Here is a 25,976-nt window from a genome sequence, read left to right as displayed (position 1 = left end):
TTACCTCTACTTTGATATACATATGAAAATTTCATAATACAAAGATTTTTAAAAGTCTGACAATGCTAAGTTATAGAGTGATTGTGGGAAAGGTAAATTTTCATACATCGTTGAAAGGAGTATAAATTGGTACAGGCCATCAACCCATTATGTACATTTCTGAATCTGAACTCAAAAAACAAAATTTTGGGGGGCTCATTTGGCTGCAAAACCTGACCTGAGCTTTATAAGGCTATTTATAGTCTTTATTTATTTCTCCTAGTATGACTGTCCAAAAAGTATTACTGTGTTTGATCAAGTGCTATTGTCTATAGAATGATTGCTAGAAGTATTTTGTAATATTACCACATTACATTCCAAACATTCAGAATTCTAAAATACAACTATCCCAAAAAATTCTAGAGAACAGATTTTGGGTCTGTACAACCACTTTAGTGAGCAGTTTGAGAGACTCTTGTAAAGATGAAATGGGCATACTTCACAACTCAGCAATTCCACTTTAATGCATATACTCCAGAAAAATTAATTACATCTTTTCAGAAAATGTTTATTGTGGAGCCCTGATTATTGCTTTCTTTGTGATAGTTAAAAGTTGGAAACAACCTAAATGATTGTTAGTAGAAAAATAATTGTGGTTTGGTCATATGCTGAAATGTTGTATAATAATTAAATTGAGTTAAGTAGGATCTATAAGTAACAAGGATAGAGTTCAAAACATAAGGGTGAGTGAACAAATTTACATAACAATGTTTACAGTTTACTATTTACATACATTTTTAAATATCAAAAACAATAAAATATATTATTATAAATACAAACATGTATGGTAAAGTATAAAAATATAGACTGGAAAGATATACACCAAATTCATGTAGCGGCTGCCTATTAAGAGTTAAGAAGGGGATTAGAACTAAGGAGAGGAAGAATGTTGCATTTCTTTTATAGAGTACTGATAAAACTGGGCAGAAGCAGTTATATTTATCTTATCTTCCTCTAAGTATTTCTTTTTACCCTCAGAGGTCCAGGATGAGGCTGTAACTCTTCCAGGCGAATCAGTACCCACATAGTCCTGAAATAAATCACTTATTTCTAGGTTCTGTGGGATCCGACTAGTCTGAGGGTGACTCTCTGGGAATTATTTGAAACTCTGATGCTTTAGTAAACACTATCCCAGTGTTGAGAATACTGTGTATAATACACCCAATGCTTGAGAACCCTAATATTAGAATTCTATATAATAACTCCTAATTATATACACATTCTATATAGTAAGTCCAGGGTTGTAAACTATATAAAATGGACACAAATTTGTCCCATAAAACAAATCAAGAGAGAAGGAAAGAATATCTGGATTGCATAAAAAAAAAAAAACAACCCAAGAGATAAACATATTTAAAATAATTTACTATTTAATTTGTATCGAATAGGTCTACCTGAAATTTCAATATTTTTATTTTCTGTTTTCAGCATAATATCTAAAGGAAGCATTATTCATTTAATATATTAAAATGCAATTTTATAACATAAAATAATTGGTTATATTTACCGTAAGTTTTCTTTTTAGTTTAACATACTTTTTTTATCAATTAACATTCGGTTGTCATCTACCAAAAGAAAATGTATCGCCTTAGAAAAAACACATTTTCACAACAGATCATGGCTACTGCTGAACCTTTTAAAATAATTCTTTTAAAAAGTACCTGCATTGACAAATGGGATTCCATCATATGGAACATACTGGGATTTCCACATCAAACGTGTAGCTGGCTTGGCTGGGCTAGGAGATTGGCGGGTCCCCCAAACAGTCTGTGTTTGCTGCTTATGAAATGTTAGGACACTTTCTAATTCAGTCTCACTTATACAGTAGCCACGGTATGAATCTCCAATTTTCTGCATGTAGTAAAAATTAAATAACAAAATTATTAGCAAATATGTTTCATTGTACAAAAAATTTAATGATGTGAGAATGAAATCTTACCATTTGCAACAAGATGGATGGACCTAGAGAATACTATACTAAGTGAAATAAGTCAAATAGAGGAAGACAAATGCCATATGATCTCACTTATATGTGGAATCTAAAGAACAGAATAAACAAACAAACAAAGCAAATAGACCCAAAGATATAAGAAAAAAAACAACTGATGGTTGCTAGATGGGAGGGGTGTGGGGTGGGGGGAGAAGGAAAAGGGATTACAAAGTACAAATTGGTAGTCCCAATATTGCCACGGGATATGAAAGACAGTTTGGGGAATATAATCAATAATGTTGTAAAGATTTTGTAGGGTGTCAGATGGGCACCTGTCTTGTTAGGGAGACCACTTCATGGACTGTGTAGCTGACAGACCATTGTACTGTACACCTGAAGCTGAAAAATATTGAATGTCAGCTATAATTAAATACACACACACACAAACAGACATATGTATAGTCATGCGATCTGGAGTACAGCACAGGGAATATAGTCAATATTATTGTAACAGCTACCGTGTTTCCCTAAAAATAAGACCTAGCTGGAAAATCAGCTCTAATGTGTCTTTTGGAGTAAAAATTAATATTTAAAAATTAATTATTTTACTATAAGACCGGTTTTTTATGCTATGCTATGCTATGCTATGCTATGCTATGCTATGATATATGAGACTAGGTCTTAATTGATTTTTGCTCCAAAAGACGCATTAGAGCTGATTGTCCAGCTAGGTGTTATTTTCAGGGAGACACAGTATATACAATGTCAGAGGGAAAGTAGACTGCGGGGGGTTATCATTTTGTGATGGGTGTAAATATCTATTATATCGTTTTGTACACCTGAAACCAATAAAAAAAAATTTAATGATGTGATTGTCCAAGATGAAAGACTCATCAGCTCTCAAAAGAGAATGTCATTTCTCCCCTCCAATCAATGTGTTACAACCAGTGGGTCTGATGTGAATTCACCAGCCTCATCAAATAAGTATTATCCAGGTACTTGTTAGAGAATGCCAAACTCACTGCCACACTATCTTTATCAAAACCTTGTTTTAGAGAAATTTAGGAAAGATAGCTTGAAGAAATTATTATATATCCATTCTTCCAGATATTTTAAATTCTACCCATGTATCCAACCAGATCAGTATAAAACTAGTCACAAAGTACTGGTTCCCAGGGGGGCTTCTTTCCTGAAATTGATTTTGATAGGATACCATGAGTCTATTTGAAAGCCTATGAAAACTGGGATGGTATCGTATAAAAACGATGTCAAAGAATTTGTTCATTGTATCAAGATTCTTTCTATGAAGATCCTTCTTTGATCCTCTCTGACCTAAGTACCAAAAATAGTTAATGTTTTTATTTTATTTTATGGAAATTAGCATAATTTCTTTTATCTAACAGACAAAGATTTAGTAGCTAACTAGGTTTCCCCTTTTGAATGTGCTTAGATTATAGTAAAAAATGTGTACATCTGTGCATATAGAAAAATAAAACAAGGTCAAACAGTGAAACTTGAAGAATTTCCACTGAGAATGTGAAAAGAAATAAATGCAAGCAAAGAAAGAAAAGGAATCATCAAAAGATAAAAACAAAACAAACAAACGAAAAAAAACAGAGAAACATGATGGCAAAGTTTCATGGAAGGCAAGGGCAAAGAGTTGCAAGAAAAGATAGTGAAGTGTAAAAAGATTTATATAATCTCTGCTTTAACAGAACTTACAATCTCTAACAAATAAAAGAATAAGATGAAATCAGATTTAGCAAAAACCTGAACAAAATATTATGGATACAGCCTCTATTAGCTGTACTCAAAAGTGGACATTTTGAGATGAATTATAGTTATAACCAATTAAATGAATGTAGGTAAGGAATTTTTTTAACTCACCTCACAGCTCCTAAGACGGCAGGCCCAGATAGGTGTGTTAGAAGAAAGTGTTTGGAGAGGAGCCAGAAAGGGTTCTTCAAGCATTCTGGGACAGGGCAGAAATATATATAAATATGTATCACAAATTATTTACACACACACAGATACACACAGACACACTCACAACATTCAATTGTGCTATTCTCTTAGCCAGGGTCAAAGACAACAAATTAAGGTCATCAATAAGAAATTGTAATAATAATGAGTGATTGATCTGATGGGTGTATTAATTAAAATTTTCTTTAATCATTACTATTTTAATAACTGTTAAAGCAAAGGCCTAAGTTTGTTCTCCCAAGTACCTGTAGTTCCAAAAAATTCAAATATTTCATGTCTCTCTCTAAAAGTTTATTATATAGTCTTCTCATTACATAATTATTTTCATTTATCAAAAAGTGAGGTAATAAAACATCTCCAAGTAATTTGTTAAGAATAACATATATGTCAAATTCTAAGACTAAATGTCATATTGTGTTAATTTAAAAATATTTTCATAGAACAATTAAAATAATATACACACAAAAACCATGTCTCTCTCTATATTTTTAAAGTTTATTGGGGTGACAATTATTAGTAAAGTTACATAGATTTCAGGTGTACAATTCTGTATTACATCATCTATAAATCCCACTGTGTGTTTACCACCCAGAGTCAGTTCTCTTACCATGCCTATATTTCCCTAAATTATTATAAAGTGTTATTATAAAGCAAAAATAAAAGCTGAAACAGACGTTAACAAAAAACATTTTAAACATTTTACCACAGAGGAATCACATGCATAAAAATGTGATGAAACCATTAAAAATTTTACAAACTATAATGAATATTTCTTTATTCTAAAAACTCTACTAGTGTCAGATGTTTTCAGTTGGCTTCAAAAGATCACAGGCAAATGTCACTAGGAAAAGCAGACTTTGGACATCTATAGCTTCTAGAGTAGTCTCCTCGTTGCTAAGATACCATTAAAATAATTTAAAATACTGGTATATTTGATGATAGCTATTCTGTTCCCTGAATTTCTTTTCTATAGTTAGCCACCTTTCAATGTAATAATTTTAAAAAATATTTCCATGATGATATCAAAAGATGAGCTTCTCCTTCCCGTAAACTCACCTGGTCACTGTCTTTTTGGGCAATGTGAGGGATGCTTGAGGATGAAGAATGTAACTGCTGTTATTGTCTGCTAGAGCATCCACTCTTACAGTTGGTAAGCTTCTGTCACTGGGTTTTTCCTCAGAGGTATCTTAACAATAACAAGAACAATGCAACATCAGTATCTTGAGTAAGACCATGAGAATGTAACTAACTAGAACTCATGTATTTGAAATAGGAAAGGGAAAATATGTTCTGAAGCTAAACATAACAAAACTTACAATGCTTTATTGAGAATTTCTCTGATAATCTTTTTTACTTTCCAATTATAATACTGACCACTAAAATGCTGCAATTAAGTTTTTGGAACTTATGTTGAACAGTTAGGATATAAGAGTGGTAGAAGTAAGTTTATTAAGAGTTTCACAGCATAATAGGAAAATGTAAAACTGACTCTTTTTTGTTTCCGTACCATGCTTATAATGTTTTGTGCAAGCTATGTTTTTTTTCCTTAAGTTTTAATAACTATTAACAAAGACAAAGAATTATAACGCTAAGGTAAAAATATCTACTCTAAATCATTAACTATGAATGAATGACAAAACAGTATAGCTATGATGTTAGAAAAGAGATTCAAATAGATGGAAAAGCAAGGGAAGAAAAAGGAAGCAAGCTAATAGAGATATTATTAAACAGGTAAAGAAAAAATAAAATAAGAAGAAATGGGGATTATGAGTCTTTCTGAATCTGATCAAAGGAAAGAGGAAAAGAGCACAGGATGAAAAGAATCATTAAGAAAAAGTAAGTCACATGGCTGACAAAAATATTGATAAAAATACAAATGTAAACTCTCCTCCAGTAGTTATTAGCACTATCGTGTTATTGTTGCTGCTATTATTACTGCTATAATAATTAAGAAGAATTTATTTTATGCTCACTGGTCATTTGGGAGGAAGCAAGAGTCAACCAGCTTCACAGAATTCCAAAATGAAATAAGACAGCTAACCTAGACAGGAGTTGAAAAATGAACTTGAAATTTATTTGGGCTACGAAACTTGTTCTAATTCTTCAGTTTACAATCTTACCCAAAGAGATCAACTTTAGCATCGACTTTTATGAGGTGATTTTCCTAAATATGCATTTGTTCTTTACAACATCGTAAAATCCCCTATACCCCATTATTACTCACCTAGAGGACTATTCACATCCACAAGCTGTCCCTGAGGTATAATCACTTGTGCCATTCCTGTCTGAGTAGATGGAATTACACGAAGCACCTGTCCATTTTCTGATGGGCTGGCAACAATCATCTTAGAAACATTAAAAAAGAAATTAAAAACATAAGCCTACAATAATTTAACAGAATTATTAAATTATTAAATACATGCTTATCTCTATGGTCAATACTATTATTTCCCTCATTTTAGAGATGAAAATGCTGAGACACATAAAAAATTTTTCCAAAGCCTCACAACTGATAAGTGGTAAAGTTCCACTTTGGTGGGAGATGTTGATAAAGGGGGAGATTATATTAGAGAGGGGGGGAGGCAGGGAATATGGGAAATCTCTGTATCTTCTACAAAATTCTACTGTGAACTTAAAACTCCTGTAAAAATTACAATGTATTAAACAAAAAACGAAAACAAAAAGTTCCACTAAGTTTCCCAGAATTTCACAACTTTCTGTTCTTTGGTTTTTTGAAGAAAATACGTTCTTACACTCTGTCTCTTACATTTATTTCCATGTTACATGCCACATGTTTCCTATTTCATACCTTTAAATAACTCTCTGTATTATCTCTTACTCCAAACAATGTAAAATCACCTGTATACTCACTTTGTATAGAAGTTTAAGACAATTACAAAGAGAACTCAATATTTTAAAAGTCAAACAAACAACTTTAACATGATTTTTAGAAAAGGTACTGTGTATAAACTGCTAACCCTTTATACATTTAGACTCCTTGATACTTCTATCAGAACATACAGACTTTCTAAATTTTCTGAGAGAAAGCAGAATAAATGTCAAATAACAGGAGATATTACAAAAGTATTTCACGTTGGACGTTTGGACGTGAAATACTAAAATGTAGTGGGTTCACATCTAGATTATTTGTTACACATTAACTTCTGCTGGTGATTCAGTATGGTGACAGAAGCTTACCCTTCCTTTGCATTTCAGTCCTTAAGTAGGTCCAGAAATTTGATGAGCCTGAACATACACAAAAAGGACTTGTCTAATTTAGCCATGTCTCAACCAAGTTACTCTCAACCCCAGAATTTAGCAGGATTATAAAGGACTAACAGGTCAGGGATTAACTCTAGAATGCGCTAGAGTAGAAACACAAACAAGGATTAATTTTTGGTAAAATGGTTGCTTACTTGTGGTATAGTTTATAATTGAAGATATGAGTTTAAAAATAATTTTTTTAATTAATTAAATATATTGGGGTGACAATTGTTAGTAAATTTACATAGATTTCAGGTGTACAATTCTGTATTACATCATCTATAAATCCCACTGTGTGTTCACCACCCAGAGTCAGTTCTCCTTCCATCACCATATATTTGTAAAAATAATTTTTATAATGAAATTAATAAATACTCATTGTAGAAAATTTGGAAAATACAGGTAAACAAAAGGTACATTATGTAGTCTTCATAATATTACTAATATAAGTATGTTCTTATTAATCAGAGAGCAATGGAAGTTTTTCTCAGTAATTTTCTTTGTTTACTTCAAAACCATCTTTCCTTTCTTCTACTCAAACTACAAATTTGGTCATACTTTTGGCACAGTTTAAAGCAGTATTTCCATCTTTATGCATTGTTATTCACATGACACATATATATCTGCCTACAAAGATCAGCAAAGGTGTGTCTAATTTCCAGTATACCATTGGTACTTCCACTGCTTTTTCTTCAAGAAAGCACACTAGCATGTAGCATGTAAATCAGTGGCTGAGGTGTTAATAAAGCAATAATCTTGAGTTCAGTGAAATGTATATAAAAAAAAGTAAATGTAAATTATATATTAACTCAGGCACTTTAGCACTAGTTACAGATTATGTTACATTTCTAACTGATCTCAAAGCACCAGTGTGCCTAGACATAATGGTTTGAAGTGCTGCTTTGAAGTGCTATTTGTAGTCCTGAAAGGAAATCTTCTAAAACTCTTACATAACTTAAAAATGCATGTCATGGAGCTTCTGCCGCTCCTGGTGCTACTTGTGTGCTCATTCAGTGTGGACTTGGTACCTCTTGTGAAGCGGAAGCTGAGGAGATTCTGGTGAGCACCATAGCGGAGAAAAAGCCAAGGAAGGAGTCAAGACTGAGAACAACGATCATATTACTTGAAGGTGGAGGGCTGGATGGTTCTGTGGTTCAGTTTAAGATTAAGAGGCATACACCTCTTAGTAAACTAATGAAAGCCCATTGTGAATGACAGGTTTTGTCAATGAAACAGCTCAGATTCCGATTCGACGATTATACAATCAATGAAACACACACACACACACACACACACACACCTACACAGCTGGAAATGGAGGATGAAGATACAATTTGTGTTCCAGCAGCAGACAGGAAGTGTCTACTAAAAAGGGTATCTGCTACTTTATTCTAGAACTCAGTTCCTCCAGACCAAGAAGAAATTCTCAATTAGAAAACCACAATTTGGTTCCACCACACCCTGACTACTACAATATAGTTTATTCTTTCATTTTCCCCTTCCCTATTCCTCTATTGCACATAAAATAACTAATGTATACGCACAGACGTTCTCTCTTTTTTTTTAACTAAATGGCCAATGGGATGTTTTGATTGACATCAAATGAAGATTGGATGGGAAAAAATACTGCTTCTGTGAAAATATCCCCTTTCTCGATCAGTGGCATGCTGATTCAACTCATATCTTTATATTCCAGTAAGTTATTTTGCTCTCACTGTTTAACAAAAAAAGAACAACATAAAAAACCCTTGTAAACCTTTGTTTGAAGAATTTTGTTTTTCATTTATCATTGTAAAACCAAGGACAACTTTATAACTTTATTATACACAGCTGTTACATGTAGGGCAATCTATTTTTAAGTAGGGATAAATTACTCTAAAAGAAATAAATCCTAAGGTGGCTGGATGGCTCAGTTGGTTGGAGTGCGAGCTCTGAACAGGGTTGCCGTTAGATTCCCACATGGGCCAGTGAGCTGCGCCCTCCACAACTAGATTGAAGACAACTAGCTGCCATTGAGCTTCCGCATGAGCAGCCAGATGGCTCAGTTGGTTGGAGCGCGAGCTCTCAACAACAAGGATGTGGGTTCACTTCCTGCATGGATGGTGGGCTGCATCCCCTGCAACTAAAGATTGAAAACAGCGACTGGACTGGACTTGGAGCTGATGAGCTCTGGAGAAACACTGTTCCCCAATATTCCCCAATAAAATTTATTTTTTAAAAAAATAACATTGCAAATTGAAAAAAGTTAATGATTTTTTTTTAAAAAAAGAAAGAAATCCTAGTTTTCCCTTCAAGTCAAGCGTCTTGTTATTTGAATAAATTTCTTGTATAAAATGGAAAAAAAATGAATGTCATGGAAACAGTATTTTTCAAAGCAATGTTTAGTCAATAGTGTCAAGCAATTAAGGTAATTAGTAAGAGTAATACAAATATGGTGGTACCTCGGTTTTCAAACGTCTCCATTGACAGACATTTCGGTTTACAAACACTGTAAATTTTATGGATCTATGGTATCATTAGATAGTAAAATTCATGCTAAATTTGCAGTTTTAGGGGTTGGTTTTCAAGGTCTGGAACGAATTAATCCATTTTACATTACTGTCTATGGGGAAACGGTGCCGGTGCCTCGGTTTTCGAACATTTCAGAACTTGAACTGTCTTCTAGAACAGATTATGTTAAAAAACTGAGGTACCACTGTATATATATTTACAAATAACACAAAAACTGATTGTTTATAAAATATACTCACCATTTGTGCATTAGAATCCCCCAAAGACTGAAGTTCATATTGAACAGGCTGCCCATTTTGGTCCATGAGGTGGAATTGCTCTGCAGAAAGAGTCTGTGCTTGAGTCAGGGGCCCTGGTATATTCTGTGATGTGAGTGAATTATCTGCTTCATGAGTAGTGATGGGTAAAACTCTACCGGAACCATTTTGTCCAAAGGAAGGATCCCTGGAGTCCATACAGTTTGGATGCTTTGCCAAAAAAAAAAAAAAAAAAAAAAAGAAATTACTTCAGTGTTTGTAAAATATAACATTACAATTAAAAAAAAATAGAATGTTTATAATAAAAATGGAAAAATATTCATTTTCAATTAATTATTCACTTTACATTTTGCAACAGTTGTCAATTCCAACAGACTGATATAGACAAAAAGTAGTTCTTAAATGAAATTGATTTTTATTATATTTTATTTTAAATAAAGTTGAAATAAAACAGTCCACAGAAATGCAACTTGAAATAATGAAATATAATTCAACATACAGATTTTTTGTTGTGTATAAATGTTTATGTATAAAATAAATGTCATAGACTTGCAGATAATAAAATGCTAAAATCCTTGAATACATTAAATATAACAGTATTCCTTGAGCATAAACATTGTGAAATGGCATGCTGTTTTCCCCTAGAATGGGAAAAAGTACCCAGTTGAATCCCTACCTCAAATTACCTGAGAATCTGTTTTCGAGTCTTCGGAATCATTATGATTGACTATTATTGAATCATTAGACTGTTCCATGCTGACATCATATTCCATTCCATTTTCTTCTATTATTTAATAACTGAAAGAGTTAAATATGTGATCAACTAAAGCACTTAACATTTTTATAGAATGTTTGTCTAAAACAAATGTCTCATCTCCCCGACCCTGTTACCCTATAAAACTTAAGTTAAATCAATTCCATTCTACAAATAAGAAAATAAACGTTTTTGTTAAATCACTTGTTAAGGCACCAGAATGCATTCAAGGCAGAGCAAAGATCAGTGTTACATAGTTTCATTTTTCTGTCCTTAATTACACTTATGTACTGGCTTATTAAGATAGCTGTTTATGACAAGTACTGTTATACTCTTTCAAATACTTTTAAAATTCTCATTTTACAAAGATTTAATGCAAATAAAGCTTTTCAATTTTATGAGTTGGGTGTGCCCTACTGTAGCATTAAATAATTTTAGAAAAGATCTCTTGGTATAAATGGAGATTATGTATACAGAACTCTTACCATAACATACAATCATTCCACTTAATATTGGCTTGACAAACTTTGAAAATGAAGCAATATGTATTCCAAAATGTTTGAGCCATTTAGGGTGTCACACGGGGTGGCGGGCGGGGGTGGGGGGAGTGCTACTGGTATCTAATGGGAGAAGCTAGAGCTACTGCTAAACATCTTACAATGTACATAGGACAGCCTCCACAACAAAGATGTCAATGCTGCTAAGGTTCACAAACCCTGGCCTAGTACAGACTATGGGAGTCTGTATTATCTAAAAGAAACAACGTTTTATGGAGTAGGGTCAAAATGAAACTGGTGTAGAATACCATTAAAAAATTATAATGTAAAATAAACTTCATAGAATCTTTTTAAGAATTCACCCATTTAATTTTATTTTTCAAAAGACAGCATAAATTCTTTTTTTAAATCTTTAAAATTTTATTTTTTAAATTAATATGCTTTAAACTGAACTTGTGTGTGTGTGTGTGTGTGTGTGTGTGTGTGTGTACAGGTTCATGGATTTTAACTCATGTCCATAAAACCACCAGCATGCACAATAACTCCATCACCTAAAACCCTACTTTAAATTTGTACCTTGTACTTTAGACTTATTCAGTAATACATATATTTGAATATATTGAAAACTTATTTTTCTATGATAGCTTCCAAACATACAATTATAAAATAAACCATTTCATAAAATCTACAAGGTTTGCCACTTCATATTTCCAAAATATTACAACTACTTATACTGAAATACAAATTGTGATAGGCTGTAAAATCACTTATTTTTAATATATAACTATAAAATATCTTAAAATTGCTTCTCCTTTAAGATTTTAAATTATCACTTGTATTCTAATCTTATTACAAAAATTCTAAAAATTTGTAGTTACTTCTTGGGCTGTAAAAGAGCAATTTTACTTTACAACCTTCTGTTCTGTTTTGAATTTTTTACACTATACATAGATTACTTATGAATTTTTAAAATGGTTTTAAAAAATAAAAAGGGATTGCTGAGTCATATGGTAATTCTATTCTTAATTTTTTGAGGACCTCCATACTGCCTTCCACAGCGGCTGCACCAATCTGTATTCCCACCAACAGTGTATGAGGTTTCCTTTTTCTCCATAGTCCATTGCTTTATTTACGGTGGCCAAGAAATGGAAACAACCAAAGTGTCCCTCGATAGATGATTGGATAAAGAAGATGTGGTATACATACACAACAGAATACAATTCTGCCATAAGAAAAAATGAAATAGTGCCATTTGTGACATGTATGGATCTAGAGATTATTATGTTAAGTGAAATAAGTCAGACAGAAAAAGTTGATAAACTTTTCACTGATTTTCACATATTTCACTGATATGTGGTATATAAAACTGAAAACAACAAAGCAACAAGACAAACAAATGATGAAACAAAAACTCATAGACACAGATAATAGTTTAGTGGTTACAAGGGAAAGATGGGGATGGTAGATGAGGGTAAAAGGGATCAAATATATGGTAATGGAAGGAGAACTGACACTAGGTGTTGAACACACAATATGATATATGGATGATGTATTACAGAATTATACACCTGAAACCTATGTAACTTTATTAATAGTTGTCACCCCAATAAACTTTAATTAAAAAATAAAAATAAAGTAATTAAAAAGAAAGATCCACTAATGACAACATGGCAGATTAGGTACCACAGAAGGCTTCCTTGCTAGAAAATGAAAAATATAAAGTTGATCTAAAACAGAATCTTATTTTGTGTCTGGAAGTAAAAATCAGAGGCCACTCTCCACACTCCCTCCCCTCCCACCAGAAAAGAGAAAAGCAAAAGCTGTAAGTTAAATCCTAAGTGATGAGCACATGCAAAGACGAAAATTTCCCTGAAGGCAAGTGCAAACACATGTTTTGTGGCTGGGAAAGTGGGGCTTGGACAACCAGCTGGTAGGAAACAGAAATTAAAACTCCCAAGACTAGGAACTTGAAAGGTCTTAAACCAATAGTGTAGCCTGGCTTCTAGTAAGAAAAATTCACATTAAGATCAATTAAATATAAGTTTACATCAAAGAGTGCCAAAAACACAAAGGAAATAAACCACCATAAGAGAAAGTCAGCAGATTTAGAAAACCCTTAAAGATTTCAAACATTGGACCCATATAATACTTAATGTACAATAATTATTCAATGTTTAAAGAAATAAAAGAATAATCACAGGAATAAGCAGGCAACAACAGACTATCAAAAGTTTAACTTGAGAGGGTCGGCCCGGTGGCTCAGGTGGTTAGAGCTCCATGCTCCTAACTCCGAAGGCTGCCGGTTCCATTCCCACATGGGCCATTGGGCTCTCAACCACAAGTTTGCCGGTTTGACTCCCGCAAGGGATGGTGGGCTGTGCCCCCTGCAACTAGCAACGGCAACTGGACCTGGAGCTGGGTTGCGGTCCACACAACTAAGTTGTGCGCCCTCCACAACTAAGACTGAAAGGACAACAAATTGAAGCTGAACGGCACCCTCCACAACTAAGATTGAAAGGACAACAACTTGACTTGGAAAAAAGTCCTGGAAAGTACACACTGTTCCCCAATAAAGTCCTGTTCCCCTTCCCCAATTAAAAAAAAAAAAGTTTAACTTGAAAAAGAACCAAACAGAACTGTAAGAAATGAAAAATATAATTGCTGAAATTAAAGTCAATGGATAAATTAAATAGATTAGATGGAAAAGAAGGAATTACCCAATTGGAAGGCAGATTTTAAAAATTACCCAGAGTGCATCATAGGAAAAACAGAACATAAAAAATATGAAGAGACTTAAAATTAGAAAAATAGAATGAAAAAGTTTATAGTATATCTATAGTTATAGCATGTCTACAATTGGAGTTTCAGAAGGATATAAAATGGATGAGAGACAATATTTGAAGAGAAAATGGCTGATAATTTTTCAAAAGGGAAGACCTGATCCACAGATAAAGGAGTAAGTACAAAACATACCAAGATAAATCAAAAGATATCCAAACCCAATGTAGTAAAAGTACAAAATTCTAAAGAGAAAGGAAAATCTAAACTGCAGAAGATCAGTTACAGAGTATTGAGGTTACATATACAGCAGATTATTCTATAGCAACAATGGCAGCAGAAATAATAGGAATAATAAAAAAGAAAGTAACTATCAATATATAATTGTATATGCTCAAAACTGCCAGGGGTGCCAAACAAATATATGCAAGTGGACACTTGGGTCAAAGTTGCTCATGAAGTAGTTCGCCGTAATCAGAAGTGTCTGGACGCTGATGGTAACCACTTTGAGCACCTCTTGTAATTGCAGAAGTCAAATGTGACTTGTATTCATCTTTTGTTTTCGGTATATATTGAGTATTACAATTTTAATAGTTTTCTTTTCTTAAAATGTGTATACATTTTTTTGGCACCCTATGTATTTTTTCACAAAAGAACATGAGAGAAAGACACTTTTAGATTAAAAACTCAAAGTTTACAATGAACAGATCCTACGTGGAAGAAATTTCTAAAAATATACAAAACAAAAATGATACCAGACAGAATTCCTGAGATGCTAGAAAAATGTTAAGCAAATTAATATTTCTATGAAAAATCTAATTAAACATTGCTTGTATAAACAATAACATTATAACAATTTTGTGTATGTGCATTTTTTTAAATTAAAGTTTATTGGGATGACAATTGTTAGTATAGTTACATAGGTTTCAGGTGTACAATCCTGTAATACATCATCTGTGTATCACATTGTGTGTTCACCACCCAAAGTCAGTTATCCTTCCATCCATATATTTGACCCCGTTTACCCTCTTCTAAACCCTTTTCCCCCCCTCACCCTCTGGTAACCACTAAATTATTGTCATGTATGTGTATTTTAAAGATAGAAAAAATACTGTAGAACTAAATAAAATACATGTTACTCAAGAAAGGATGATAGATAAACACAATATATTAAAACTTACGGGATTCAGGAAAAGCAGTGCTCAGTGGCAATTTTAAAGCAATAATGCCTTTATTTTTTAAAAAAATCTCAAAACAATAAACTGATTTTATATCTTAAGGATATAGAAAAAAGAAGAACAAACTAAACTGAAATCTAGCAGAAGGAAGGAAATAATAAAGATTAGAGGGGAAATAAGTAAAATCAGGAATAGAAAAACAATAGAGATTATCAACAAATCTAAAAGTTGGTTCTTTGAAGACTGACAACATTGACTAACTTTTAACTAGACTGACAATAAAAAACAAAGAAGATGCAAATAACTAAAATCAGAAATAAAAGTGGGGACATTATCATCTCACAGAAATTTAAAGGATAATGAGACAATACTAAGAATAATTGTACAACTATCTCCATTCACAGATGACATAGTCTTACACATAGAAAATTCTGAAGAATCCACAAAAACAGTTTAAAAACTATTAAACAAATTCAACAAAGTTGCAAGATACAAGATAAACATGCCAATATTAATTATATTTCTATATACTAGCAATGAACAATCCAAGAATGAAATCAATAATCCATTTACAATATGCATAGCATCAACAAGAATATAATACTTACTAAAAAATTTAACCAAGAAGGTACAAGAGTTTTACACTGAAATGACAAAATATTGCTGGAAAAAATTATAGAAGACCTAAATAAATATGAGGACATACAATGCCCATGTAACTGGAAGACATGAAAATTGTTAAAATGGAAATACTACCCAAAGCAATCTACAGATTCAATGCAATTCCTATCAAATTCCCAATGGTCTTTTTTTCACTCATAGAAAAGCCAGCCCTAAAATTCACACGGAATTAATTGCAAGGGACCTGAATGAACAAAACAATCTTGAAAAAGAAGAATGATGTTGATGGACTCTTTCTTCCCAATTTCAAAACTTACTACAAAACTACAGTACTCAAAAGAATGTTGTACACGGGGTGGCAGAATGGCTCAGTTGGTTAGAGTGTGAGCTCTCAACAACAAGGTTGCCAGTTCAATTCCCACATGGGATGGTGGGCTGTGCCCCCTTCAACTAAGGATTGAAAATGGCGACTGGAAATGACTTGTATGGGCCCTGGAGAAATGCACTGTTCCCCAAAATTCCCCAATAAAATTAAAAATAGAAAAGAATATTGTACCGACATAAGGAGAGACATGTAGATCAATGAACTAGAATTGAGAGTCCAGAAATAAACTCATATATCTACGGTCAAATAATTTTCAACAAGTGTGCTGAAGCTTTCAATGAGGAATGAATAGCCCCTGCAACAAATAGTGCTGGGACAACTGAATATCCACATACAAAAGAATGAAGGTGGACCTCTACATCACTATATACAAAAAATAACCAAAAATGGATCAAAGACTTAAATGTAAGAGCTTAAACTATAAAATTCTTAAAAGAAAACATAAGGATAAATCTTCATGACCTTGGATTTGGCAAAGATTCTTTAGATATGACACCAAAAGGACAAGCACACAAAAAAAAAAAAAAAAAAGACAAACTAGACATTATCAAAATAAAAAACTTTTATGCATAGGATACCACCATAAGAGTGAAAAGACAACCCACAAATGGGAAAAAATATTTGCAAATCAAATGTCTGATAAGGGTCTAGAATGCTCAATAACAAGACAAGCCAATTGAAAAAGTGGGCAAAGGAGTTGAACAGACATTTCTCCAAAGAAGACATTCAAATGGCCAACAAACACATAAAAAGATGCTCGAGGTCAATAGTCATTAGGAAAATGCAATTCAAAACAACAATGAGATACCAGTTCATATACACTAGGATGGACATATTTTAAAAAATTAATAACAACAACAATGGTTTGTGGGGACGTGGAGAAATTAGAATCTTCATACATTGCTGATGGGTATATAAAATGGTGCAGATGCTGTGAAAATGAGGCTGGCAGTTATTTAAGAAGCTTAACATAGAATTACCATATGACAGCAATTCCACTCCAGGTATATACCCAAAACAATTGAAAACAGGTATTCAAACATGAACTTGTACACGAATGTTCATAACAGCATTATTCACAATAGCTCAAGTGGAAACAACCCTAATGTTCACAAGCTTATGATTGGATAAACAAAATGTGGCATACTCACATAAGGAATAATATTCAGCTATAAAAAAGGAATGAAATACCGATACATGCTACCACATAAATGAACCTCGAAAGCATTAGGCTAACTGATAGAAGCCAAACAGAAATGATTACATGTTATATGGTCCCATTTATATAAAACATCCAGAATGGGTAAATCCATACAGACAGAAAGCAGACTGGTAAAAGCCAAGGGCTTGGGGAATGGAAGAAAAGGGAATAACTGCCAATTGGGTACAAGGTTTAATTTTGGGGAGATGAAAATATTTTTGAATTAAATAGAGGTGGTACATGCACAACAGTGTGAATGTACAAAACGCTACTGATTTATTCATTTAAAGATAATTAATTTTAAGTTATATGAGGTTCACCTCAATTTTTTAAAAAAAGTGAAACAGTACCAAAAAGAGAAAAATACGTGTGTGTAGGACAATCATGGAAATGTGTGTAGGACAATCAGGAAAATGTGAATATGGACTAGATGTTTGATATTAAGAAATTTCTGGTGTGTTTTTAGGTGTGTGAATGATATTATAGATAAAATGATATGATGTTATGACACCCAGGATTTGATATTCTCAGTCTCTCTGTGTCTGCTACTGACCTCAGTTTTCTCTTGAGTGGCCCTGTGTGACATGCATCTCTCCTCTTGAAAACTGTAATAAATAATCTTTCCAATGGCAATCATCTCCTGATTTGTTGGCCTCACCATATCTGAATAAAATAAAATTAAAATCTATTTTTAAAAAATTATAAACATAAATACTAAAATCCTAAATAAAAAGTCAGCAAACAAAATCCACCAACGTATTACAAAAAAATACTGCATCTCATCAAATCTAAGATGCCATTAACTTTAAGTACAACCAACATGGCCAATAAGCTTAGGCTGGAATTTTGCATGAACAAAGTGTGATACCAACTGCCTAAAATAGCACAATGGCAAAAAATATGAAAATTTTAGGGATAAATTTGACAAAAGATATATGCAAGATTATGCACTGAAAACTACACAACCTAGATGGGAGAAATGAAAAAAATGCTAGAATGTACGAATTCAGTAAAGTTGCAGGATACAAAATCAATACACAAAAATCTGTTGCATTTCTATACATTAATAATGAACTAACAGAAAGAAAAATTAAGGAAACTATCCCACTTTCAATTGCATTATAAAGAATAAAATACCCAGAAATAAATTTAACCAGGGAGGTGAAAAACCTGTATATTGAAAATTACAAGACATTAATGAAGAAAACTGAAGAACACACAATAAATGGAAAGGCATTTAGTGCTTACAGATTGATAGAACCAATATTGTTAAAATGTCCATACTACCCAAAGTAATCTACAGATTCAATGCAATCCCTATCAAAATTCCAATGGCATTTTTCACAGAAATAGAATGAATAATCCTAAAAGTTGTATGGAACTACGAAAGATCCTGAATAGCTAAAACAATCCTGAGAAAGAACAAAGCTGGAGGTATGACACTCCTTGATTTCAAACTGTATTACAAAGTGATAGTAATTAAACCAGTATGGTATTGCCAGATAAACAGAAACGAAGATCAGTGGAACACAATAGAGCACCCAGAAATAAACCCAAGCATATATGGTCAATTAATTTATGATAAAGAAGCCAAGAATATACAATTGGGAAAGAACAGTCTCTTCAATAAATAGTACTGGGAAAACAGGACAGCTACATGTGAAAGAATAAAATTTGACCACTATCTTACACTATACACAAAAATTAACTTAAAATGGATTAAAGACTTGAACATGAGACGTGAAAACATAAAACTCCTAGAATACAACACAGGAAGTAAGCTCCTTGTTAGAGTTTTGGTGATGATTTTTTTTATTCTTACACTAAAAGCAAAAGCAACAAAAGCAAAAATAAACAACTGGGACTACACCAAACTAAAAAGTTTTTGCACAGCAAAGGGAACCATAAACAAATGAAAAGGCAACCTACTGAATGGGAGAAGATATTTATAAATCGTATATCTGATAAGGGGCAAATACCCAAAATATATTTTAAAACACTCATGTAACTCGGTAGTCAAAAAACAAACCAAAAAAACGAAAAACAAAACAGAAAGAAAACAATCCAATTAAAAAATGGGCAGAAGATCCCATCAGTTATTTTTCCAAAGATATATACAGATGTCAATAGGTACATGGACATGCTAAGTGAACTAAGTCAGAGAAAGACAAATACCATATGATCTATCTCATATGTGGAATCTAAAAACAAACAAACAGACTAAGCTCATAGATACAGAGAACAAAGTGGTAGTTGCCACAGGTGGAGAGTGGAGAAGGGGAATGGGAGAAATGGGTGAATGAGGGTCAAAAGGTAAAAAGAAAAAAAAAAGATAAACTAGGGGAGAAAATCAACTGGCTAGACAGAAACCCTTACAGAAAATAAAATCTTTTTTTTCTGGCTTTAGAATTGAATCCACATTATGTTCCAACTGCATAGTGTTAGGTCAAAGCAGCCAATCTGAAAAGGCTACATATTTTACGATTCCAAGTATATGACATTCTTCAAAAGGCCAACCTATAAACATAGTAAGGAGACCAGTCATTGGCAGAGATTGGGGATGTGGGGGTTATAGAGGGATGAATAGGTGAAGCACAGGAGATTTTATGGTGATGAAACAATTTTATATAATACTGTAATGGTGGATACATTATACATTTGTCAAAAATCCATAAAACTGTATAACACAAAGAGTGAATCTTAATATAAACTATACTTTTGTTCACAATAATGTATCAATATAGGTTTTAAGAAATGTATCACACTAATGCAAGATGTTAATAACAAAAAACACTGTTATGCTAGGGAAGGGGTGAGAGGTGAGGGAAGGAATATGGAAATCTTTGTATGACCTGCTCAATTTTCCTGTAAATCTAAAACTTAAAAAAAAATAAAAAGAATTTTAGATAAAGAAAAAAGCATTCAGAGTAACTGCAAACTAAAGCCAATAACAAATCATAGTAATGTGAACTCCAAAATTATCTTGAAATTCTTGGTCAAGTTCCCACACTCTGGACAATGTTGAAGTTAGGGTGCACAGGAAAATATACTATTGTTTCATTAACTTTTAAAATAAAAACAGAGAGCTTTGTTAGTAAAACAGTGTAAAATAGTTGAAGAGACTATTCTATAGTCATATGGTATGGGTTTGAATTTCAGCTTTGTACTTATTTGTCAAGTTAACCACTACTCTGAGCTTTAGTTTTGTCATCTGAAAATTGGGATTAATATTGCATCTACCTCATAGGGTTATTATAAAGATTAAATAAAGTATGCAAAGGGCTTGGCAAAGTTCCTAGTGCTGTCAGTGCTCAGTAAATTTTTTTACTACCTATAATTATGCAAACTAAGGTCAAAATTTCACCTATCTAAATAAATAAATAAATAAATAAATAAATAAATAATTTCACCTATCTAAATAAACCCTTTGGTTTTTAAGGGTAAAATTTTGTCAAGTACTGCCTTAATCAAAATATTTGGGCTAGTATGAAGCTTCTAAATATACTATTCTATACTCTCATTGAAAAATTATAAAAATGTTTTACACTTTTAGATAACTAATAGGTTCTATTTCAATATTATTGCTTAGTTTAATAATTCACGTCTCTGGAATACTATTCGGCGGTAAGAAAAGATGAAATAGGACCATTTGTGACAACATGGTCCTATTTCTTGAGATTATAATGAGATTATAATCCCATTTTGAGATTAGAATGCTACGTGAAATAAATCAGACAGAAAAAGCAGAGAACCATATGATTTCACTGATATGTGGTGTATAAACCAAAAACAACAAAAGAACAAGACAAGCAAATGAGAAACAAAAACTCAGACATGGAAGACAGTTTAGTGGTTACGAGAGGTAAAGGGGGAGGGAGGTGGTAGATGAGGGTAAGGGGGATCAAATATATGGTGACAGAAGAACTGACTCTGGGTAGTGAACACACAATGTGATTTATAGAGGATGTATTACAGAATTGTATACCTGAAAGTTATCTAACTTTACTAATTGTCATCCCAATAAACTTTAAAAGAAAAAAACAACTCATAGACACAGACAGTAGTTTAGTGGTTATAAGAGGGTAAGGGGGGAGGGGAGTGATAGATGAGGGTAAAAGGGATCAAATATACGGTGATGGAAGGAGATCTGACTCTGGATGGTGAACACACAATGTGACATATAGATGATATATTACAGAATTGTACACCTGAAATCTATGTAACTTTATTAACAATTGTCACCCCAATAAATTGTAATTTAAAAAAAATTCACACATCTCATAAATAGAGAAAGAACATGGGGTCAGTCTAGATTCGATAAAAAAATTCAAACTGTTTATTTCTCTGAAGTTCAATTTCTAGTTTTTTAAAATGAGGAATCAGTGAGAGGTATCGCTAAAATCCTATTGAGTTCTAAGATTTTATGTTACTAATAGTTGATTATCATAGTGATTTAAAAACTTCACTTAACTATTGTTTACTGACTTCTAATGTGCACTGAGCAGAAAAATAACTATTCAAAAAGAAAATTTTTACCAAGTTAGATTTAACTGAAAATAAGGTCCCATTGAGGGGCTTAATAAAACTGAAATAATTGCTGCAAGAACAGTTTAATTTTTTTAAATAAATATATTGAAATACTGTCTAAACACAATGACATTAAGATATATTTTCAAGAGCTCTTTATTTTGATTTTTAAATATAAGTTCTATTATGATAGAATAATGTTATGAATTTGTCATAGGTATAATTTAATGTTTATTGAATGTTTTTATACTTAATAATTATTAGCTAAAATTAACAATCTCTACTATTCTGTGATGTAGGACCTATGAACATCATTTTACAGAAAAGGAAACTGAGGCTCTAGGTTATAAGGTTATTTATTGAGCACTTACCATAGTAAAGTATTATGCTAAAAGTGTTTTACATTATTATTTTACTTAATTCTTTCAACAACCCTGTGATTCCATTACTTTCTCCAGTTTACATATTTAAAAAAAGACTCGAGCATTAAATAAGCTTACCAAGATTACAAATACACTAAGTGGCTGAGCAAGGACTCAAACTTATATCTACTGATCCCAAAGCTCACTCTTTATTATTATAATAGGAACTCTTTCAAGGTAACAAACAAAGTCATAGCTTTAAATCTTTTTTTTTTAACAGATTAACAAATTAAAGATGCTAAAAGATGTTTCTTTGTTCATTTTTCTCAACTTTTTCTGGTTGAAATGTAATTAGAGGCGGTCCCTAACACACAAAAGCCCTCCTGCAAGTAATCTAAAGATCTCTGACCTCAGGAGAAATCTAGAGCTTGAATTACAGGTGTTGCCCACTGAGAAAACATTCTGTAAAAAGTCAAAAGTGGAGCTTGAGAAGGAGAGGTAAAAACTGCAAATAACGTAGGGGAAAGAATTCTAAAAATTTACTCCTATCTTCCTAAGGTGACCTGATCTCTTTACAAATTATCCCCTACTGACCTAATTTTTTTTTTCATTTTACTTTCTCTTACCCTATTTGAAATTTCATCAATGTAATTTTCATTGTAGTTAATAAGCACTTTCCCTCAAAAAGAAAACAACTCTGGAGAGCATATCAGTCATTAACAAATTTGTAGTAATTTATATAAGGATAGCTTTCTTCCTTTAAGATAAATTAAAAACAGCTATCCTGAAAAGTTGAATTCAGAGGTGAGAAAGCAAGTACATTTTAGGCTCACAGCACTTAAAAGGGATCAGCAGCCCAAACGAGCCAGACGCTGCAGTGAACACGGAGGGCAGGATGAAAGCCCTAGGAAAGTGCACTAGTGAAGCCATGGGGACGATGTTACACGAGGAAGATTGCGGAACATAAACCAACTACTTCAGAACTTTGCCCAGACTGGAATTTTGCCAATGGAATAAAGATAACTTATGTTCCTAATGTCTTCTGGGAACTCAAAACAAAATTTTCCTTTCAGTATGTACAACTATACTATGGGTTAAACAAGCTTTTTGAGAGTATACTAGGAAAATACTACTTAAAAGTAGTTTCCATATGCAAAATGGGTTTCAATTATCTATTGACCTAACCCATTGCTGAGTTGGAGATTAGAAGTACATTTTTAAGTTACAGACACCCTTTTAAAAAGTAATTTGAATGCAGTGGAAAGTATTACTCCCTCTTTTCCTAATTCTATCAATTTGCATTACCCCTTTACTACTATATCAAAGTGAAGTTTTTAAGAATGAACATATTGAATAACTAAGTATAAAATGTTCTTTTCTAACAGGTAGCCATAAATAGAACAAAATGCCTATATGCAAAGTGTAATTTGACTTTTTCCTTAATTTGTAACGGACAATAGTTAACTTTTAGAGCTGTTACTTTCAATTAGTTAAAAATAAAATTACCTTCAGGCAGTTGTTCAAGATTAAACTCCAATCCTCAAGCATTTTATTACCCCCCAAAATGCCCTGTCTTGTCCACTGAAGTTGAAGTTCTTCCCTTTGGGGGCACTAAATCATGATAGTTGTAGTTTCATTTATGTGAAAGCTATGTCTTCACAGCAGCATTTTTTTCTGTAATGAGAAGATATTCACTGTATACTTTATTTTCCTACATATAAAGAAAAATACTTCATTTTATTATGCAGGTTTTATTTAAAAAATAGCCATCAACAGCCTGTATAGAACAGCCATTTGACTCAATTAAAAGTATGTAAGACTAAGACTCACTTTACAGGTAACTGCCTTTGTCCTGTGAAAGATGACTTAAGCCGTTTCCTTATCTAAATTAGACATTTGGACTAAGGTTTTGTTTCAACTCTCACACTCTAGAACTACTACTGAAATAAAGACCTCTGCAGCATATTACATTTTTCTCCACAATAAAAATCTTTACTAATAGGGCATCCTTTGGAGTCAATGGAAGCTTTAGAATAAAGCCCCCCTCCCATCTTCCATCCCTTATAAAATCCTGGAATTGATTTGACAAGCTTATTTCTTAAGCAAGTAGTATTGGGATTGGATGAAGAGAACAGAAAAAAAGAGAAAGTATTAAATATGTAGTCTAGACAGTTAATGATTGTACTTCACAACACAGTCATTACATTTTACTGGCAAATTGCTTCCAGAACGTTTAATATTACATGTAAAAAGTGGATTTTACCTTATATCAAAAGGCAAAGATTGGGAAGAAAGTGTTAAATTAGAAGTTCAATGTTTTTATTTACAGGAAAAAGGGGCTTTTTATTGTTTATACATATTGAATACATGACAGCGGGGAAGAGACTATTCAGGTTGTAGTCAACTCATCTCTATGGACTGCATTTGGGCTACTGCTGTTTTTATTTTGTTCAATAGCATTTCTATTTGTTCTAAATTTTAGAGGCAATCCTCAACTGCAATTCCTAAAAATCTGTCTTAACATCTCATTATTGTTTTCTCTTAGAGACTTTTGTTTTTTAATTTTTTCAATTACAGTTGACATTCAATATTATTTTATGCTTCGGATGTACCGCATAGTGGTTAGACATTTATAATTTACGCAGTGATCCCATTAGTCTAGTACCCTCCTGTCACTATACATAGTTGTTGCGACATTATTGACTATATTCTTTATGCTGTACTTTACATCCCTTGACTATTTTCTAATTACCAATTTGTATTTTTTAACCCCTTCATCTTTTTCACCCAGCTCCCCAGCCTCCTCTCCCCTCTGGCAACCATCAGGTTGTTCTCTGTATCCAAGTCTGCTTCTGTTTTAATTCATTTATTTTGTTCTCAAATATATTTTCCAAGTTGTGGTTCTCAGATCATTAGAGCTCAGATTCCAGATATAAGTGAAATCATATTCTTATAGAATTTTATGTAGTAAAATTTATCCATTAAAATCAACAGTCTGAGAATAAATCCCCAAACATGACAACTAAAGGATGAAGCCACTTGAGTTTTAGAGTTTCTCAATTCTATGTACTTTGATTAGTGTCTCATGATTTAAAAGATCTTGAAATCTATTCAATATATCAGTGTCAGATATTATTAACTACATTAAAAAATATTGCTCAAAAGTACTTTAGAAAATAAAATTCCTCTCATCTTTTAGGGTAGGTAAACGACAATGTACCTTTTATGATGTATATAAAATTAAAATAAATCAGTGATGTCAAAATTAAATCAAGACTCCTAGTTCACAAATATTTTATACAATTTATTTTTTTAAAGATGGGTTTTGAATGTTATAGCTGTTAAATGAACCTCAAAATGTTCAATGCATGCAAATATAAACAATAGTTTTTTTTTAACTTTTCACTTTTCAATGAAAAAATTTAAGGCTAGTGTTCACAATGTCTCATTTATCTAAGGTTTGTCCTCTCTATAAATTTTCCTGTCATCTTGGTTTCTACCCAATTCTTACATTGTTTATATACACCTCTTTTTCCCTCTTCAAGAACTACAAATTATTTCATGTAATCCTCACAGTGACTCTGAGGTAGACATTATCTCCACTTATAGATAAGAAAACCAAAGCTATCAATTAACGGTGCTTAAGATCATTAGAGCTCAGATTCAAAACTACGTAGAAAAGAAAAAAA

General features: G+C 32.5%; 1 protein-coding gene and 1 pseudogene across 6 annotated transcripts in view; one reads left to right on the top strand and one right to left on the bottom strand.

Annotated features, from left to right (window-relative positions):
- The window catches only part of CARF (calcium responsive transcription factor), a 48,022-nt gene that overhangs the window by 19,799 nt on the left and 2,247 nt on the right, over positions 1–25,976 (bottom strand). For 2 of the 5 annotated variants that reach the window (XR_013993515.1, XM_081051456.1), the window contains exons 1-8: positions 23,794–23,929; positions 17,952–18,061; positions 10,671–10,782; positions 9,967–10,194; positions 6,177–6,297; positions 5,009–5,138; positions 3,857–3,941; positions 1,701–1,890 (exon numbers count right to left, since the gene is read on the bottom strand). Coding sequence is in view for 2 of the 5 variants with exons in the window: in XM_081051456.1 (XP_080907582.1) it covers positions 1,701–1,890; positions 3,857–3,941; positions 5,009–5,138; positions 6,177–6,297; positions 9,967–10,194; positions 10,671–10,757 (841 nt within the window). In the remaining 3 variants the exon portion in view is untranslated. Of the gene's footprint in view, positions 1–1,700; positions 1,891–3,856; positions 3,942–5,008; positions 5,139–6,176; positions 6,298–9,966; positions 10,195–10,670; positions 10,783–17,951; positions 18,062–23,793; positions 23,962–25,976 lie in introns of those variants that run through there. The other 3 variants (XR_013993514.1, XM_081051457.1, XM_081051458.1) reach the window with 2 other exon arrangements.
- On the top strand, positions 7,357–8,585 carry LOC308499014 (small ubiquitin-related modifier 2-like; annotated as a pseudogene). Its single transcript has 2 exons — positions 7,357–7,373; positions 8,289–8,585. The product of its transcript is annotated as a small ubiquitin-related modifier 2-like (transcript).

This window comes from Rhinolophus hipposideros (genome assembly GCF_964194185.1).
Source record: "Rhinolophus hipposideros genome assembly, chromosome: 6".
In the NCBI taxonomy this organism is placed as follows: domain Eukaryota; kingdom Metazoa; phylum Chordata; class Mammalia; order Chiroptera; family Rhinolophidae; genus Rhinolophus; species Rhinolophus hipposideros.
The sequence above is the reverse complement of the archived record's forward strand: the minus strand, read 5'-3'. Positions and strand labels throughout refer to the sequence as shown.